The 20,365-nt window shown below is 42.9% G+C and overlaps 1 protein-coding gene across 1 annotated transcript in view; it reads left to right on the forward strand.

Moving 5' to 3' along the window:
* Positions 1-20,365, forward strand: part of tpcn3 (two pore segment channel 3) — an 84,269-nt gene that overhangs the window by 51,556 nt on the left and 12,348 nt on the right. Inside the window, exons 4-12 of the mRNA XM_085997862.1 lie at positions 2,561-2,689; positions 3,544-3,660; positions 4,210-4,328; positions 5,343-5,444; positions 8,694-8,820; positions 9,913-10,114; positions 12,613-12,757; positions 16,588-16,773; positions 16,868-16,932. Of these exons, the coding sequence (XP_085853988.1) occupies positions 2,561-2,689; positions 3,544-3,660; positions 4,210-4,328; positions 5,343-5,444; positions 8,694-8,820; positions 9,913-10,114; positions 12,613-12,757; positions 16,588-16,773; positions 16,868-16,932 (1,192 nt within the window). The remainder of the gene's footprint in view (positions 1-2,560; positions 2,690-3,543; positions 3,661-4,209; positions 4,329-5,342; positions 5,445-8,693; positions 8,821-9,912; positions 10,115-12,612; positions 12,758-16,587; positions 16,774-16,867; positions 16,933-20,365) is intronic.

Genomic DNA, 20,365 nt, shown 5'->3' on the forward strand with positions numbered 1-20,365 from the left:
AGTTCCCTCTCCTCAAGTACTGTTCCCCTCCCTGTCAAAACTACCCTCGACACCACCCCCCCCCCCCCCACCACAGTCCTTGCACACTACCTTGCCATTTCCAACTTCCTATTCCTCTCAAGTTATTGAATGTGTTGTCACTTCCCTAATTCGTGCCTATTTTCCCTGCAATTCCAAGTTTGAATCACCAATCCGGTTTCCATCTGTGCCGTAGCACCGAAATTGCCCAAATCAAGACATCCGCTGACTGACCATAGTGCATTATCTCTTTTGTTATCAGTTTTGAAGAAGGGTTTCGACCCGAAACATCAACTCAAATTTCTCTCCACGGATGTTGCCTGACCTGCTGAGTTTTTCCAGCATTTTCTGTTGTTGTTTCGGATTTCCAGCATCTGCAGTATTTTGCTATCGTGCATTATCTCTCCTTGACCTCTGAAGCTATTCCCACAGTTAACCGCAACATTCTCCTCCAGTGCTTCTCTTTCATTGTCCAGCTCTGTAGAACTGCCCTCGCTTGGTTCCACTCTTGCCTATCTAATCGTAGCCAGACTATCTCCAGCAATGGCTCCTCTTCCTGTGACGTTACGTCTGGAGTCCCCCAGTGATCTATCCTTGCTAATCCTTGGTGACATCATCCGTCGGTCAGCTTCCACATCTACTCTGCTCTACCTCTCCACCACCTCTCGATCTCTCCGCTACCTCTGTGTTGTCGGACTGCGTGTCCGACACCCAGTCTTGGACGAGTTTCATTTTCCTCCAGTTATACTTTGGGAAGACAAGCCATCGATGAGCACAAGCTCTGTACCTTCACCACCGATTCCATCCCGCTACCATTGAACCAAACTATTTGCAGCCTCGATGTCTGTCTTTTTTGACCCTGAGCTGAGCTTTGACCCCCCCCCCCCCCCCCAACCCATATCCTCTCCCATCACAAAGACTGCCTACCTCAGCCCATCTGCTGTTGGAACACCTCCTGTCTGGCCTATCCTTCACCCTCTTCAGCTTGTCCAAAACTCCGCTGCCCGTATCCTCTCCTGCACCAAGTCCTGCTCACCTATCGCCACTGTCCTTGCTGACCTACATTGGCTCCCAATCCCTGAAAGCCTCCAATTCAAAATTCTCATCCTTGTATTTAAATTCCTGCATGGCTTCGCCCCTCCGTATCTCTGTAAACTCTTCCAGCCTTTCAAACTCCTCGCCGGATTCTCCTTTCCTCCGACTCTGGCCTTCTGTGCATCACTCCTCCACTGACAGCCATGCCTTCAGCCACCTACACATGATTCAATTCCCTCCCTAAACCCCTCTGCTTCCCTCTCCTCCTGGAAGACCCTCTTTTAAAACCCACCTTCAACCAAGATTTTGGTCACTCCTCCTATTATCTTATTCTTTGGCTGGCTGTCCATTTATTCCTGATGACCCCTCATGAAGTGCTTTAGGGATGGTTTTTCTACACTAAATGTGCAATACAAATCCCAGTTGGTGCTGCAGTTAGAGTTGGGTTCTTTGATCTTTTAAAATGCTTCTTTTGTTTTACAGTGTGACGGAAAAGTATGTTTTTATTTGCTGTTCATATAAAGCAAACTGGGGGAAAGTAGAAATCTAGATTCAAGCCAGTGATCCCTACTGGGAAGTATGCTCACTAGTGAGGACAGAATCAGGCAACCGTGAGGTCCTTTGTAAGATCACCTGGTGCTCGCTGTCCAAGCTCGTAAGTGAATAATCCTCATTTTGGATGAGGTACAGGCCGCTGTAGAACTGTGCCTTCAGGCAGATTAGGAAATTGGTTGGGCGGGGGGAGGGAGGGTAGCTTCAGGGATAACTATGCTGATGGGTAAAAATGTTTCTTTCGCGTTCTCTGAACAGTCAGAAGGGACACAGTGCGTGTAAGAGACTTGGAGTTTCTCTCTTGTAAAGCTAGAGAGCAATCCGTAAATGAGTATGGAGTAAGAAAAGGCATTAGGGCATCCAATTCTGGCGTCATTAGCACTGACTGTGTCTGGCCCTACCCTACTTGTGCAAAATACTACAGATACTGGAAATCAGAAACAAAAATAGAAAATGCTTCTCGGTCGGCATCTCTGGAGCGAACAGATGAGTTTGCCTTTCAGGTGTGAACTCCTCATCAGAACCCCTATTTATATTTTGGTTATAACTGGTTTCCTTTTCCCCCCCACCCCCCCCCCCCCAACAACCTATTTTTAATGGGTTGTACCTGGTTCCCTCCTATTTGTAATTGTACTTTAACATGGACAATAAGTGGAAATAATATGTCACCAGCAGTTTCAACTGAGATTTTCTTCAGTTACAAACATTTACAGATTTAAAAGTTGCCGCATTTGTTGAAAATCAACTGCAAATGTTATAAATAGATGTCCTAGCAGCAGTGTGTTGGCAGCAGTGCGCCATCAGTGTTTCCACTTGTGGCCTTGAAAGACCTCCTGTCGCCAAGTACCGATACGGGTCAACTCCCTAAAGTGCCATTGTTAAATTACCACTTTCAGTCATTTATCTCTTTTGGGCACAGAGGAATAATTTGTGTTCTCTTTTTTTAACCCAACAGGTTACTTCAACAATGGAGTTTATTTGTCTGCTAATGTTTGCGGTACGGCTGTTGCATTTCTCAAAAATTACTCCCGCAAAAGTGTTTTGGAAAGATACAAAAAACATCTGTGTCATTGTCAGCATATCGGTGAGTGTGTAATCTGAATAAAGGTACTGTGATTTGTCTCTGGTTGTCGTGTTATCAAATCAGTTGGAAGACAAGACTGTGAAGTGCTGTCTAGTAAAAGATCCACTGGTACTATTGGCAGGGGAGCAAGGGGTTCTCGAGTCCTGGCCAATATTCCCCCCCCCCCCCCCCCCTCAACCAATGCTACCAAAACAGATTATCTGGTCGTTCATTCAATATTGTTTGTTGGACCTTGTTCTGTGCAAATTGGCTACCTTGGTTTCCGACGTGTAAGCAGTGCCGACATATCAGAAGTCATCCATTGGTTGTAAGGTGTTGTAAGCCGAGGACATGATAAAGTGCTATTTAAATGCTAGTACTTTAGTCTTGAGACCAATAATCACAGACGGCCAAATGTTACCTGTCTGTTAGACCCCCCCCCCCCCCCCAATCCCCTCTGTGATTTGTTTGAATTTTACAGTAAGAAAGTTACTGTGATTTTTCAATATTCTGCCTGTGATTGTGATTTTCTTTTTCAGTATCCCAGCTGTATTGGTTTGGTTCTGGGTTTTTTGGCCTTTCTCCCCTCCTCCTGAAGTCACTGAATTGCACTGGCGAAAGGTCACACCGTGTCAGCCACCCCTGGCACATTACATGAGTGCTGGCAGACCCCTCGCTCAACACCTCTACACATGCACTTTCCATTAGGAGTTCACTAGATGGTAATCGGGAGCAAGACCATGCGATGTTTATTTTTCCTTGCATGATTTTTTTCTTGCTCTTCTCTGCTCCATTGTGACCTACCTATTTATAAAAATATTAGTTTGCAGTATCTGTCTAAAGTGATTCTAAATACTGTGTTTCTTCACTTGCAGCTCACGTTGATGGATATGATCGTACATTTGACTTTGATAGAAAGTGGGTATTTTGCAGTCAGGTGGTCAAGAGTCTTGAGGCCACTGTTTTGTGTAAACTTCACTGAAAGTCGTCAGGTGAGCTTGATTTTCTACTTTGGTACGCCAGAATGAATGTCCATTACCTGGACCCTCCACTGATTTTAAATACAGTAAGATTAGAAACTTGACTTGTAGGTGTGAAATGTTACTTTAATTTTGTCTGCCACAGCATTATATGGGAATGGTAGCATAGCGGTAATGGCACTGGGCTAGGAATCCCGAGGCCTGGGCTAATGATCCAGAGACATGAGTTCAAATCCCACCACGGCAGCCGGAGGATTTAAATTCAGTTAATTAAAAAAAAAATCTGGAATAAAAAGTGTATGGTAGTACATTTGATAGACAGATTTTTAAAAGGTAAGGGAGTCGAGGGTTATGGGGAGCGGGCAGGGAAGTGGAGTTGAGGCCAAGATCGGATCAGCCATGATCTTCTTGAATGGCGGAGCAGGCTCGAGGGGCCAAATGACCCACTCCTGCTCCTACATCTTATCCTGCAGAATCAATGTGTAGTGCCACCACAGGAACACGTTTAACATCAAACATTACTATTTCCAAATGTTAGTATTAATGTTTCCTGTATTTCAGCTCCGAAGAGCCTTCAGGAATATCCGCAACACTCTTCCCGAGATCACCTATGTGTTTGTGCTGTTCATGTTCAGTGTTGCAGTGTTTTCTCTTATGGCTTTGAAGTTGTTTGCAAAAAGGTAAAAATAATAAATTGCTACAGCTTATAAATGTAAAGTGGTTACAGTAACTTGTCTTTTTTTTCCCTAATTTCCTCCTCTCCCTTGCTGAGGTACAGTACCACCGTCGCCCTCCAATATCTCATCCAAGTGACCATTACTCGCGTTTAGAAGACGTGCATCTGTGTAATGCCTTCTCGTAACTCTCAAACCTATTGAAGCACTTCATATACAATGTGCTGCATTAAAGTGTAGCGACTGCTTTGTAAGCAAGTGCAGTGGTCATTTTGAACACATCAAGATCCCATAAACAGAAACTGGATAAATGACCAGTTACATTTTTTCTGTGGTGTTGGTTGAGGAAGGAATATTGGCCAGAACACTGGGAGAAGTCCTGTCCCTTTTTCAAGTAATGTCATGGTATTCTTTAATGTCCACTTGAAGCACCAAAATCGGCAGAAGCAGCCTTCATTTCACATCTCATTTGAAGGATGGTATCTCCAATTATGCACTCAGCCCTTGAGTGAGGTGGGGTGGGGGGACGGCTTGTAAACAAAACCTTTTGATTTGGAGGCGAGAGTGCTACCAACTGAAGCAAGCTCACACTATAATGAGCTGTAATAGGGAGTGTTGTCAGGCTATTTTAGCACTGGGCATGAGGCATCTCAGTTTAAGCCTGATCCTGTCTTTGGCTGACTTGCACTTCTATCAGGGATTTCTGGGCAGCACTCGGAGTCAATATTGTTTTCACATTCAGCTACGAACTGGTTAGAGCTTCATCAGAAAGGGATTGAGAGAGTAGTGTGCCGGATTCTTCAAACTTTGGACTGGCCAGATGGGCTGCAGTGGTGTGTTTATTCATATCTTGCTATGAGCTGTCATAACCTCTGGTCAAGTAACTATTCAGCTTTCTGTACCCCTACTTTTGACTTTTTAAATATCCTTTGTATGTCTTGACAGATGATGAGCCCTTCGTATCCTCTATCACTGATTCCAGTCTCCATTCTTTGACAATAATACAACTTTGTTTTACAGGAAGCTCACGACAGGAGAAGGAGCCCCATACTTCAGTAACTACCTGGACATACTCTTTGATCTCTATGTGCTGGTGACAACAGCTAATAGCCCTGACGTGATGTATGTATTTCTAAGCACTTTTAAAAAGTAACACTTTTGTGTCAGTTGTGATCTGAAAGTGTGTGAACATTATAACATCCATAATGGACCCCCCCCCCCCCCCCCCCCCCATTCCTGGGTGGGTAATGGAAACTGGTGGATAATCTAGAGTCCCCACATGTTGGTCTTTTGTGTATGGTACAGTATTATTTGACTCTGGGAAAGAAGATGGGTACAATACAAAAAAAAAAATGATGATTTAATCACCTCAAAGGAGCTCAACTACCAATAACTGACTGCTTACAAAAGGCTTTATTCTGGGAACGTGGTGGTAAATAATTAGTGCGGTTAATGGAAGTTTTAATGTGTTTGTATTTGGGAGACACCGTTGTCATTTTAAAAACATATATGAAGGCAGTTCGCTCTATTGTGCCTTTTGGGTTTTCAGAGTTAATGCTTTATGTTATAGTTAACTTTCCCCAAATGTGCATTTTATTAGTCTGTGATGTAACCCAAACAAAATAATTGGGACCCTTACGGTACTCATCAAAGAGCAATGTCTGCTGTAGTGTGTCAGATCTTGCCGCCATGGGGCCAGTATCAGCATTGTGCATTCCCAGGTTCCACACCCTCCAGTAGTCCAGTGCGTGAATCACAGAATCACAGAAATCACAGAAACCCCACAGTGCAGATAGAGGCCATTTCGGCCCATCGAGCCTGCACCGACACATATCCCACCCGATCCCCGTAACCCCACATATTTAATCCCCCTAACACTAAGGGTCAATTTATCATAGCCAATCAACCTAACCCACACATCTTTGGACTGTGGGAGGAAACCGGAGCACCCGGAGAAAACCCACGCAAACACGGGGAGAATGTGCAAACTCCACACAGACAGTCGCCCGAGGCCGGATTCGAACCCGGGTCTCTGGTGCTGTGAGGCAACAGTGCTAACCACTATGCCACCTTGAGTGTTGTTAAACCATACAGACCAGGAAAGTTCCAGCTTTGACTTCTTGATATGCTGAGTTAACTGATCTCCCGTCCGCACAATCTACGCTTCCAGAATTCACCTCGGTGCCTGTGGGCTCCGGAGGTGCAAATTCAGTTGGCATTCCCGCTTCTGCTTGCTATTTGGGGACTTGTGTGTGTGCCTCGGGTGAAGGCGGGATCAAGCTTTGCCTGTGCTGCCCACCCAGTGGCATAGTCTACCGTCACTCACTGTCTGTGCTTGCACATGAAGAATGGCTGTTTGGATGAGGTTCTGGAGGGATGCCAGCACCTGTGCAAATAAACCCAAACATAATCCCGCATCTCCAGGTATGGAGTGGAGAGACTGGTAGAAAATTGGGGGGGGGGGGTGGGGAAACCATGTTTTTAATGTGAGGGTACTATAATCTGTCAGTGACATTTCCCTTTCTCAAGTCAGCTATCTTTAAGGCTTCTGAATATGTGTCACGGTAGGAGCAGTTTTATTTTGAGGTATCCTGGTTAGTAAGAACTATATAATGAAGCTCACTTCTACTTTGGATCCCTTTAATTAGATAATTTTGTATGTGGTTTCTAATGTTTTAAGAAAAGTACATCTATAAACAGTATATATTACTATCCCCAAATGTAAAGATGTGTTAAAAGGGAGGCGGCTGAAAAATGTATGTGAAGTGCCTTAATTTAGGTTGTAATTGCCTAGTAATGAATGGGGGGGTTAGCTAACACTGAGGAAGAATGCAATGTAATACAAGAAGACATTAACAAATATGCAGACTGGGCAGTTAAGTGGCAAATAAACCTTAACATAGATAAATGTGAGGTGATGCACTTTGGTAGGAGAAACACAAACATTACATACACCTTTTAGAATATAAGAAACTGCATGTGATAGAAGAGCAAAGGGAGCTAGGGATACAGGTGAACAAATAATTAAAAGTAACATCACAAATCAGCAAAGCAATTAAAAATGCTAACAAAGCACTGGGATTTATTTCTAGGAGTATAAAATTCAAAAATAGTGAAGATTGTTAAAATTGTATAGGACCCTGGTCAGGCTGCACTTAGAGTACGGTGCACAATTCTGGTCTCCATGCTATAAAAAGGACAGAGAAGCACTGGTGCAAGTGCAAAAAAGATTTACAAGGATGGTACCTGGACTTGGAGATTACAGCCATCATGAAAGCTTGAACCAGTTGGGGCTTTTTTTCTTTGGAAAAGAGAAGAATTAGAGGGGACCTGATGGAGGTCTTTGAATGTTTCTACTTGTAGGAGAATCCACAACTAGAGGCCATAAATACAAGATAGTTACTAATAAATCCAATAGGGAAATGAAGAGAAATGTCTTTACGCAGAGAGTCGTTAGAATGTGGAACTCGCTACCACAGGAAGTGGTTGAGGCGAATGGCTTAGATGCTTTCAGAAACCAGATAAGTACATGAGAGAAATGGGAATAAAAAGATATGCTGAACGGCTGAGACGAGGTAGATGGAATGGGAGGAGACTCGTGGAGAATAAACACCAGAGCAGACTAGTTGGGCCAAATGGCCTGTTTCTGTGGTGTATATTCGATGTAACTGTCGCAGCAACAAAACAGTGGGTCTGACATAGCGTAGGATGAAGTAGCTGTGACAACTTGAACAAAATGAAATTCTACCATCACCTGTGTAGGAAATTAGGATGAGAGTGCACAATGTATTTATCTTTGTCATCTGAGAGGGACAGATGCATTTCTTGGGAATGGATTTTGCTGACCTGTGATTTCTCCTTGACCATTCAGATCAACAGTGGCTTTGCAAGCATAAAAGGAGGATGCTTCATTTATGAGGAGCCACTGCAAGGTCCAACTTTAGGACCTAAGGTTTGAGAGGAAGCTTTGTGGTTTTAGGAAACTGAGAATACTCCAGTAATCTCTATTAACTGGGAGGTGAACTGCAGACATGGCTGCCTGATTAACTCCGATGCAACTGAGATTAAGCCCCTTTTTCCAGTAGACTGTAGATAAGAGAACCTAAGCCAGTGTGCAGTCTAGTTCCTTACTCTGGCTCCATAGGATGAACAATCTCCATTTCTAGTTGCAAAATCTGGAATTGAGGCTTTGTCCAGGTGATCTTTTGAAGACCCTCATTAGGAATTTGGCCTGTCCTATTCAGTAGTCTGGTTTGGTGTTGCTGCTGGTTTGTTTGGAAAACTTTAGTTAATCCCAGTTTGGACTGCCTTGGATATGGCCTATATAAAATAAATGCTAGTGGCTATTAATTCTGATCTTGTATTTTTCAGGATGCCTGCCTATGAGGCCAGCTCAGCATATTCAATTTTCTTTATCATTTTTATAATTGTGAACACCTATGTCTTTATGTCTCTCTTCCTGGCTGTTGTATATAATGACTACAAGAAACATTTAAAGGTATGTATTTGTGTGGAAGACTCCAGACCATTGAAAAGGTATTGTGCGTTATAAATTGAATTTGAGGCTTGACAGCTAACTTTTTTTCCCCTCCCTTTTTCTGTACTGTGCTCCCAGTCCAAGTTAAGCAACCTGCTTAAATTTTAAATTCCAATTCTCCAATTTAAAAATCTGGATCATCTCAATCTTTCCTCCCAATGAAAACAAATTCAGTGAGTTTCTCTCTCTTTATTTTGGAGCCCAACACTTTGCAATCATTCTTGGGGCTCTTTCCTGACCCCAATTATTTCATGTTCTTTTGAAGGTAGAGCATCCAATACAATATTCAAATAGAGCCTTAGGGACTGATGTAAGGTTTGAATAACTTAGTCTAATGTCCTTGAGGTTCATTCCAGTACTGTTGATTACTGCTTCACATTGACTGCACACTGAAAAATCTATTTAATCTTAGCTCTTCTAATTATTAACTCTCATTATCCTCAACTGATTTTTATATGACTTTGGGTCCTTATTTATTTGCTGCTGTTAAAAATGTGTCTGGTTGGATGTCTCTCTCTTCTACTTTCTCAAAATAGTCAAATACTATTGCCTTCACTTAGTGTTGCCAAATTTATCATCAGCTGTCGTACAGAAATTTATACAGGTGGATTTGTCCACATAAATCACTGCGCTCCAAGATTAATTTATTGTGTGAAGTGCTGTAAGGCTTTCATGATACGATGAGGCACTGTATAAATGCAAGGTTTTGTTTTTTAAGATGGCGTAAAGATGCTCGCAAGTGTCTGATCTGCAGCACTAATATGTGAAGTTGTAGTCTGAGTGCTGTGACATATATAATCTGAGAGAGCTGGAGTGTGATTAATATTTCTAACATAGTTTCTCAGAACCCCTGTTGTGTGTTTTTAAAAAAAAAAAGAAGCTATATTAGAGTAAGAACTTTGGCCATTTGGCTTTTTAAACTCCAACTATAAATGCTTTATTTGTGCTTGGCTTTTCTTGATAACAAATTTGTTTTGTAGCATTGGTATAATTGTACATATTTTTTAAAATAGATGCATTTTAGTCAAGAAGCTAATGTATTGTGTTTTCCAGAATGAAGTAAGAAAACTAGTTTATATGAAGCATCGGAAAATGATAGAAGCATTTAACATCTTGAAGATGAAGCATGGAACAGAGTTTGTAGTTCTGGATTCACACTGGAAACAGCTGGTGAAGCTGGTGGCACCAGAGATCCCCAGCTCTCATAGAGAGCTACTGTGGAGAGTTTCAGATGATGAACAGAAGGGCTTTGTGGGTGGGTAGCTGTAAAAGAAAAGCCTCATTGTGAAACTTGTGATTTGGAGATTCGAATCACAATACTTAATAAGGAGAAGAGGAGTCTGGAATGGAGAAAAAAGTCATTCAGAGCCAATGTATTATTGGCCTATCGTGAACTTCCCATCTCTGTGTTGGGGGGGGGGGGGGGGCGTGGGGGAGAGACTTTCAACATCATGCCCTGTTGATTGCCTACTTTAAGAACACTAAGTTCCTTCTCCTAACTGGCCTGGAGAAAAAAAAACAAGCAGTGCCATTAACATCTCCCCAATCCACCACCCGCTTTCCTGAACAGAGATCCAACTCCATTTTAGGGGCATTAGATCTTGAATCAATTGTCCTCTCTGCAAGTCTGGGTAAATGAGGATAAATCCGAGTTTACCCAAGCTTTTAACAGTTTAGTAGAGCTAAGGCAAAATGAGCCTTTGCTAAGTTAGGCCATGGATTTTATTTTGTAAAGACCAAATTTTGTGCTGGAATAGAGTTTCCCTTATTAGAGAAAAATTAACCTTTCTCCCCCTCCCCTCCCTACCCACTCATTCTTGCAGTCTCCCAGTTTACCTTACTGCCTACCTGTGCTCAGTTGACTGGAAATACTGTTACATTTATGTAAGGGCAAATGTTTCACTGCTGTGATTGTGGTGCCCCCCCCCCCCCCCCCCCAATCCCCCCAGTCTTGCAACTGGCAAAGCTCCCCCTGTTCCTTGTGGATTTGTGTAGAAAACAAGCCATTAACCATTTTGGTAGCCAACTTGCACATGGTACTTTTCCCAATCGTGATATGTTTCTCTTCACGATAAACATAACAAAGGTTTAACACCATAATTTGTTATAATGGGCTTGGCCTTTCCTGTGAAGGCTGTTGTCACAATGCAATATCTGCATTTGAATCTTGGTGAAAATGAACTGCAGTATTTCACGTATGTAAAGTAAGAGCATTGGCTAAAGTGTGTCATGTCATTCTCATTACCAGTGAAGCTATTTTATATAAATCCTATTTTCTGACGTGTCTTTATGAAACAACAAATGCTTGCACCACCTCTAGATAAAACTTTATCTTTGAAACACAGTCACTTGCTTCTTAGTAGCAAAATGGGGCTATTGATCTAACTTGGTCTCCTTGCTGGTTTCAGCCTGACAGCTGAGCTGAGCCCCAGTGAGGAAGGCAGTCTCTATACTGGGTGTAGAGCTGTCTGTCGAAGGAGCTACAGAGCCTCATTGGCTCCACCTAATTTCACATTCCTGACCCATGTCTTCACCCCAGACCCAGCTGTCAATCCAGATCACTACCCAATGATGTCAATCACTTGGGGGTGTTTGGAATTGAATTGAATGGGGTGGCTTGATTCAATTGATCTATGCCAAGTACTTTGCTAGACAGGTCTCCATCCTGGTATAATCCCAACAGGCAGACCATGCGTACCAAGGTTGGGGTAGCTGAAAATCTTTTACAAGAAAGGAGGTTTTTTTCTTTCTGTTTCCCTGTAATGAGCTTAATGCATTTTACAAGGGACATTGATTGGGGAAAGATCTTTTCACAGAAGGTCGATTTTTTTTTTGTTTGTTTTGTTTTGTTTCTGACCATTCATTTATCTGTCATGTCAATAACAGATTGCCTGCCTCACATTGACTTTTGAAACTATACGTAGAGTTTGAGAGGATATCCTTTTAGGTGCTAGTGATACAAGCTCATGCAAAACTGAGGGTACCAGTGAGTGCCTCATTGGTATGTCAGAAGCTTTTTTAAAAAAAAAGCAGTGATACGAATCCATGACTTTTGCGTGTGACCTGGGTTATTGTAGGGTAACTAGGAACACAAAATGTGGATTGTCAATAACTTCTTTTTCACTTTTAGGCTTTAGCAGCAATTCTGTCCTGATGTCTGCAGAAGCCTAGGTTCTTTGATTCCTATTCCAGAGGACTGTGACCTTAAATGATATTCAAACTATGTTCCCTTTGGGTGATTTTTTAAAATTTCCCACAACTCAATGTTATGCTTCTGCAGAAGTGTGCACCTCCTGTTTACCAGTTGCATTTTTGACCCTCTTGAGTTTTCATGGTTGGGGCGGGTGGGCAAGTGATTTGGCACAGCATGGATTTATTGCTGAGAAACCAGTATTTTACTGCCTTTGACTACTTTTTTGTTGTTGAAAAAAACCAGTGTTTGGACAGCAACTCTTGCTACACACAAAGTGTAACATAGATTTTTGGACTCTAGGGGAATCAAGGGATTTGGAGATCGGACGGGAAAGTGGAGTTGAGGTCAATGTTCAGCCATGATCTTATTGAATGGCGGAGCAGGCTCGAGGGGCCATATGGCCTACTCAAATTCACCAGGATTTATCATGGGATGGTGTGTAGTGCCACATCACTTGCCCTACTGGTAGAGGAAGTGCAGAACCTAAAGTATGAGTACGCGAGTTTATTGAGTGGCTTGATAAATGGTAACTATAATTCGTACCAATTGTTTTTGAATAGGAAGAGAGTGCTTCATCTGCTTGGCAGATCTTCTAAACATACAGGTTGTTCAGATGAAGGAAAGAGTTCATCCATTGGAGAAATGTATGCCAAACCTGTACAACTCTGCAGTGAGCCAGTTCATCCGCAGAATCGTCAAGCACCAGTATGTTACAATGACTGATCGCTTTCCATAAGTGTGAATGCTCATTTTAATAGTTATGTCATTTTAATGGTTTTTGTGTAACAAAATTAAGTCCATTACTGGGAAATATTATGCCATGGATAATTACAGATTATTTGCTTTTTAAACTTTCAACGTTGATGGTACAAGTGTAAGTATTTCCTATGCATTGGCTGTCATCACAAAACCTAACGCTCCATTAACTTTTACAGTGTGTGAGACATGCTGTCATGCTCCAGACTTCACGTGTTGTTAAATTAACTATCTTTTTATATAATAAAATGTGGGCGGGGGAGCAAAACCTGAAGATAGTGGTGGATGGTAAAACACACCCAATAATCCTCACACTCTGCATTGCCAGCATTCTGTTTATATACATTAGAGTGTCTGACCAATCTTTTTGTTTTGTTAAAACAGATTGGATTGGATTTTTACCACCTATGACTAATCTTTATAAGATGTCCAATTTAGTTCACCTCTGAACCATTTTGAAGTATTTAAATAACTACACCCTGAGCCGGTGTAATCAACACAGAAATACAATACAACCCAAGTGGATTAAGTTGACTGCTCCTTGCCAGCCATCAAAGATATAGTCAGACACCAATGAGTGAATTATTACTACTTCATTTCTAAGCAACACAATTAATACCATCACATGGTTAAGCATTGAGAACTACAGCAGATGCTAAGGTAGAGGCTCTTGGAGTTTACAGGTACAACTATCATTTGAGCGTATTGTGTCTCAGCCACCGCAGGATGCTTTCGATTTACAGTATAGGGGCTGGCTTTTTGACTTCATCTGGGATGCTCTGCTTCACCTCTAGAATGCCTGCAGCAAGTCACCGCCTGTGGCTGCTGTTGTCTCTTTTTGGTTGTCGTCAACTTGCCCTACCTTAGCTAACCGTGCACACTCGTGCTTCTCTGTGTAATAGCTGAGTGAGAGTATACAGCTAGTGTAACAGAGTTGTGAAGCTGAGGAATTCACTTGCAAGGTTAGTGGTTGAGGCAGAAACTTTTAACGGATGAAGTAATCCGGGATGAGAGGATCTGGGAACAGGGTGAGTAAATGTGATGAGGACTATTTGCTATTGTAAACGATAGACGCCAACATGGACTGGTTGGGTCGATTGGCCTGTTTCCCTGTTGTAATATCTGTATGAATTACAATGAACATTTACAAGTTTACATGTCAGCTTAAAACAAATCTTAGTCTTGTACATTCACTCTTAACCCTTTCTCTCCTCCTTTGCTTTTGCCTTGGAGGTCAGTCCTTGGTGTCTACTTTCTTTACAGGTTCTCTCCTGGTTTCTCTGCCTGATTTCCTCTTTCTGACAGATCTTTTCCTTCTGACTTGGGAAGAGCATGGTTTTGTATGTCAACTCTACCAAGACGAGACTCTTTCTGGGACAGTCATAGTGGCGATTTTTTTTTTTTTTTTTTAATAAAAGGTTTATGTCTTTCACATGGATCCTCGCCAAGGTGTCAACTGGACAGGCATGTATCGGAAACTATGGTTAAATTTCAAAAAGCTTCTCAAAAGTCAGACAATTTGGCCATCTTTATACCTCTTAACATTTCTTCAATTAACTACACCTGACTTTGTCTTATTAAAGGCTCCACTGTTTGTTGCATTGATGGTTTTTACAAACAAATTAGCCCATCAGTTCGTCTCCTGGCTTGTCATTCTGGTAAGTTTACTCCCTTGTGCTGCCAGACTCGAGCAATCATTTTCACCTGTCTGATGCGTGTCCCTCTTGATTCAGTTTTGGGACTGTGATTCTTCCCGAATTCAGTAGCTGCTTTTTCTACAAGGCGTTCATTTAATGATGGGTACTTCTGACATGGAGCCAAAACTAATGAGCATTTCAACATTTGCAAAGTTCCTTGACCGAAACAATTATAAACTGAGTGACCCAAGATTTATAGTAATTAGACTTTCTGGCCTTGAAGGGACAGGCCACCTTAAATACCACTCCACCTGAACGGCAGAATAACACTGTTTATCTGCATGCTCCAGAAGGCATATTTCATCGCAGATCCAAATCAATCTTGGGAACATAAGAATTGCTAGACAAAAATCCAGCTAGTTCACCACCTATCTTGCTGGAAGTTACATGATCTGTTGATAATGGAGTTATTGACTAATCATAGCAATCAATCTCTATCAATTAGTCTACAACAGACCCAGAGATGAGGTGAGGAAAAAAACTCCAGTGATAGAGCTTTGGGAGCCATAGGCCCAAAGTCACCTTTTTCCTCCCAAGCATGTTATGTTTACCACCTGTCATGTCTCAAATCACTAATTTACTGTGTCCCAAAATGTTATTTTCTGCAAGAAATCAGTCTTGCATTTGAAAGAATCAATACTAACTGCTTAAATTGTGTTTTTTTTGAACTGCAGCCTAAAACTGACTCGAGCATTTTAACTCTGCAGTTCCCTGACCAAACAACACTTGGTAGAAACAGTCTTTGCTTACTTAAAGGGACACACTGCACCTTTAGTTAAATAATACATTCTCCATTATCTGGTGTAACCTAATAAAACAGTGCATCATCCAACTCACCATCAGCAATGCCATGGGGTATCCACTAGTATAACATGCACTTCTTTTACCTGCAGCACTTTGTCACAGTTCTGTTTCACTTATTGTAATTTCATTAAATTTCTTCTCGATTCCTTTGGCTGATTTTAAATTGAAACTTATTTTCCGATCCAGACACCCTGTACAAGACACAGCTGACTGAGCAAGACAGACCTGAAAAAAAAACGAGTGAGAGCGAGAGAATAACAAAAACACTCAAAGCGCTAGCCGACCTATACAAAAACCACAAGTGTCCGAAAGAGGCGAATGAAAAGAGGAAGACCGAAATGGTCCAAAACAAATAGAGAATTACTGAATGGGACACAAACACCGATGGGTACAATTGTCATTTCCCCCGGGAGCAGTAGTACTGGAGATGCATAGTTGTTGCTTTTTAAAAAAAAAAAAAAATTAAGTAAAGGCCAGTCATTTCATAACTGGTTCTTTTGACCTGGAGCCAGATTTTTCACAGGCAGCTACAGTTACCTTGATTTGCCTCTTTAGACCACTTCCTCACTGGGAGTAATTCAGCATGGTTGTGATGTTAAGATGCTAATCTGGCCTGGCCCTTTAAGGCTGCTGCTCAAGATCCCAGACTCCCTATAAACAATCTTCGGAGAGATCCGTGTGGGTGTACATAAATTTTAAGGCATGTCCATCACGCTTCAGGTGTTGGACTTTATTACACGTACTAATTTCTTTTGTCACTTAACTGAGAAAGAAAGCCAGTCATTTCCTGCTGGTTTATTCTGATTCCTCTCCGGAAGGAACAGCAATTAGACTTTTTGACCTTAAAGAGGCTTACCAACTTCTAGCTGCACCTTTCTAATAGCAGAACCATGCATGATGCAGCTTTCCTGTTCTTCTTAAAAAGAGGACCACCTGACCTAATATGAGCAATGCCACAGGAGATCTGGTAGTAGATCTATATCTACTATTTTTTTTTTTTACACAGAATATGTACAGCACAGAAACAGGCCATTCGGCCCAACTAGTCTGTGTTGATGTTTATACTGCACACATCAGGCAGTTGGACTCTAGGGGAATCGAGGGATTTGGGGATCGGGCGGGAAAGTGGAGTTGAGGTTGAAGATCAGCCGTGATCTTATTGAACAGCGGGGCAGGCTCGAGGGGCCGTATGGCCGACTCCTGCTCCTAATTCTTAGATTCTTATAAGATTCTTTCAATGTGTTACTAAATGTTTTGTATTTTTCTTCTCCCTTCCAGAGGTTTTCGTTACACGTATGATGTTATCATTGTTATAAATGCTATTTTCATTGGTGGAGATGAGACCAATCCTTTAATATCCAAGGCAGAATGGGTGTTTTTGTCTCTCTACTTAATTGAAATACTGCTGAAACTCTTTGCCTATGAACCCAGGGCATTTTTTGCCAAATCTCAACTTTGGAATTGGTAATTGTACTCTTGTCTTTTGCATTATTAGATTTTTCACGATTCATTCTGGATACATAACTCTGAATTAACAGTTTTTTGATCAATATTCTAGGTTTGATTCCATAATAATCGTTGCTGCACTGCTGGGTACTATAGTCAATACTACACTTAAGTCATGTAAGTATTGGGTATTGTTTGTACTTGGTTACCAGTGTAACTTCTAAAATAATTGGGAAGAAGGGGAGAGGTATAGTTAGTGTGGAAAAGGACCAGTTTAATGTAGATTAACATGCTCCAATATTTCATAGAATCTTACAGCACAGAAGGAGGCTGTTGTGCCTGTGTCGGCTCTTCGAACGAGCTGGCGAATTAGTCCCACTCCTCCGCTTTTTCCTCATTTCTGACCTGCTATTGCCCATTAGTACAAAATACAAAAATCTGGATTTGACACTGGAGGAATTTCCACCTCTTAGGATCTGCATTGGAATCCAAGTATGAGCTAGTAGGCTAAAGGTCGTCTTTCTCTGCTACCAGTTGTGAAGGATCTTTAAGACTTCCAGATAATATGGAGTCTTGGATGCACAGCAATGCCCCACACACAACTTATTCTGCACAACAGTGACCTCCATGCTCCTATCCCCAATAAGTTGTTTCTGTCTCTTGCTCTCTCATCTGCCACCTGGACAGTCATTCATGAACTATACTTGGTTTGGAAAGTTTTTCAAGAATTAATAACTAGGGTGTATATTTTATTTCAAGGAGTAGCAGTGTTTCCATAGTAAGCTAAATGTTAGTGTTTTTTAAAATTGATTCACAGGATGTGGGCGTCGCTGGCAAGGCCAGCATTTTTATTGCCCATCCCTAGTTGCCCTTGAGAAGTTGGTGAGACACCAGCTTGAGCTACTGTTGTCTGTGTGGTGCAGGTAATCCCACAGTGCTGTTACGCCAGGATTTTGACCACACGACGATGAAGTAATGGCGATATATTTCCAAATCGGGGTGGTGTGTGACTTGGAGGGGAACTTGGAGGTAGTGCCGTTTTTGTGTGCCTGCTGCCCTTGTCCTTCTAGATGATAGAAGTTGCGTGTTTGGGAGGTGCTGTCGAAGAAGCTTTGGCGAGTTGCTGCAGTGCATCTTGTAGATGGTACACCCTGCAGCCACGGTACGCCGGTGGTGGAGGGAGTGAATGTTTAAGGTGGTGGATGGGGTGTCAATCAAGCGGGCTGCTTTGTCCTGGATGGTGTTGAGCTTCTTGAGTGTTGTTGGAGCTGCACTCATCCAGGCAAGTGGAGAGTATTCCCTCACACTCCTGACTTGTGCCTTTGAGGTGGTAGAAAGGCTTTGGGGAGTCAGGACGTGAATCAGTCGCCGCAGAATACCTAGCCTCTGACCAGCTCTTGTTGCCACAGTATTTATGTGATTGGTCCAGTTAAGTTTCCATCAATGGTGGCCCCCAGGATGTTGATGGTGGGGGATTCAATGATTGTAATGCTGTTGAATGTCAAAAAATATTCTGCTTTTTTGTTTTTCCTACCAAAGTGGACAACTTCACATTTCCCCATGGATGGATGAATCATCCACTCGATACTTCAGGCTGAAGATGGTTGCAAACGCTTCAGCCTTGACTTTTGCACTCGTGCTGGGCTCTGCCATCGTTGAGGATGGGGATGTTCAAGGAGCCTCCTCCTCCCGTTAGCTGTTTTAATTGTCCATCACCATTCACGACTGGATGTGGCAGGACTGCAGAGCTTTGATCTGATCTGTTAGTTGTGGGATCACGTCACTCTGTCTATAGCATGCTTCTTCCACTGTTAAGCATGCATGTAGTCCTGTGTTGTAGCTTCTCCAGGTTGGCACGTCATTTTTAGGTACACCTGGTGCTGCTCCTGACATGCTCTTCTACACTCCTCATTGTGCCAGGGTTGGTCCCCCGGCTTGATGGTAATGGTAGAGTGAGGGATATGCCGGGATATGAGGTTACAGATTGTGGTGGAATACAATTCTGCTGCTGCTGGCATCCATGAGGCACTGTGGGCCAAGTTTTGAGCTGCTGGATCTGTTCTTAATCTATCCTATTTAGCACAGTATTTGGTAGTGCCACACAACACGATGGAGGGTGTCCTCAGCGTGAAAATGGGACTTCGTCTCCACAAGGACTGTATGGTGGACGCTCCTACCAATCCTGTCATGGACAGATGCATCTGCGACAGCTAGATTGGTGAGGACGAGGTCAAGGAGATTTTTCCCTCGTGTTGGTTCTCTCACCACCTGTCGCAGGCCCAGACTGGCAGCTGTGTCCTTCAGGATTCAGCCAGCTCGGTCAGTAGTGTTGCTACCAAGCCACTCTTGGTGATGGACATTGAAGTCCCCCACCCAGAGTACATTCTGTGCCCTGGCTACCCTCGGTGCTTCTTCCAAGTGGTGTTCAACATGGAGTAGTACTGATTCATCAGCTGAGGAAGGGCGGTAGGTGGTAATCAGTAGGAGGTTTTCTTGCCCATGTTTGACCTGATCCTGTGAGAGTTCATGAGGTCTGGAGTCAATGTTGAGGACTCCCAGGGCCATTACCTCCTGACTGCATACCACTGTCGTCTGCTGTGGTGGGTTTGTCCTGCCGGTGGGACAGGACATACCCAGGGATGGTGATGGAGGAGTTTATAAGACATTGGCTGAAAGGTATGATTCTGTGAGTATGACTATGTCGGGCTGTTTCTTGACTAGTCTGCGGGACAGCTCTCCCAATTTTGGCACAAGTCCCCAGATGTTAGTGAGGAGGACTTTGCAGGGTCGACTGGGCTGGGTGTGCCTGTGTCATATCCGAATCCGATACCCAAGTCAAAGTCTGTCCGGCTTTGTTCAAACGGTACACAAGAAAATACACAGGAAGACCATCTGGCAACGTGATCAGAAGTTACAAGCCTGCCTATGTGAAATGATTTTGGGCAGTCTCAACCTTGGCCCTAGTATGAGTACACAACGGAAAACTATCCATAATTTGTCGTAATTTTTAATGTAACGTGGGTCAGCAGGGTATATAACACGTGGAAATGCATTGTCATGTTTGAGTCTCCAAACAGAGCTCTTTTAGGATTTCTGTTTGTCTGATATGGAGTGCATATACACATTGCCCATAGGGGCACGCACACCCCACTTACCCAAGTCTCTGGTCTAGGTGCAGGTTGGCAAAGCCCAGCTTTAAGGACCCCCACATGTTTGAGGGGTACTACTGGAGTTGGACCAGCTAAAACCATGCAGCTTACCAGCAACACTGTATTGGTAAGCTTCCCGCTGCTAGGATCATCCTTCCATTTTGGGCATTGCCTTGTAGGAGCCGAATGGAATGAATGCCAACCCTCAGTTACAGGTCAACTGCTGCAGGTTGATGGTGCATCAGGCTGGCTGGTCAGTCAGCAACACTGCCCTGGAGTTCTGTGGACCTGCCTGGTTCAGGTATTGGATTACCAACTCTGGCACAGAGGGCTGACTTACTTCCATCGCCAGGTGTATCATCTTTAGTCGCTTTAGCCCCAAAGACTCCCTTAATGCACTTTTTTGGTTTTTTTTTCTCATTTTCATCAGTGCTATCATCGTCCGTACTCCTTTCGACCCA

The sequence above is a fragment of the Somniosus microcephalus genome, chromosome 9, assembly GCF_052327205.1.
Source record: "Somniosus microcephalus isolate GS21.2 chromosome 9, FLI_Smic_1.0, whole genome shotgun sequence".
NCBI classification, from domain to species: Eukaryota; Metazoa; Chordata; class Chondrichthyes; order Squaliformes; family Somniosidae; genus Somniosus; species Somniosus microcephalus.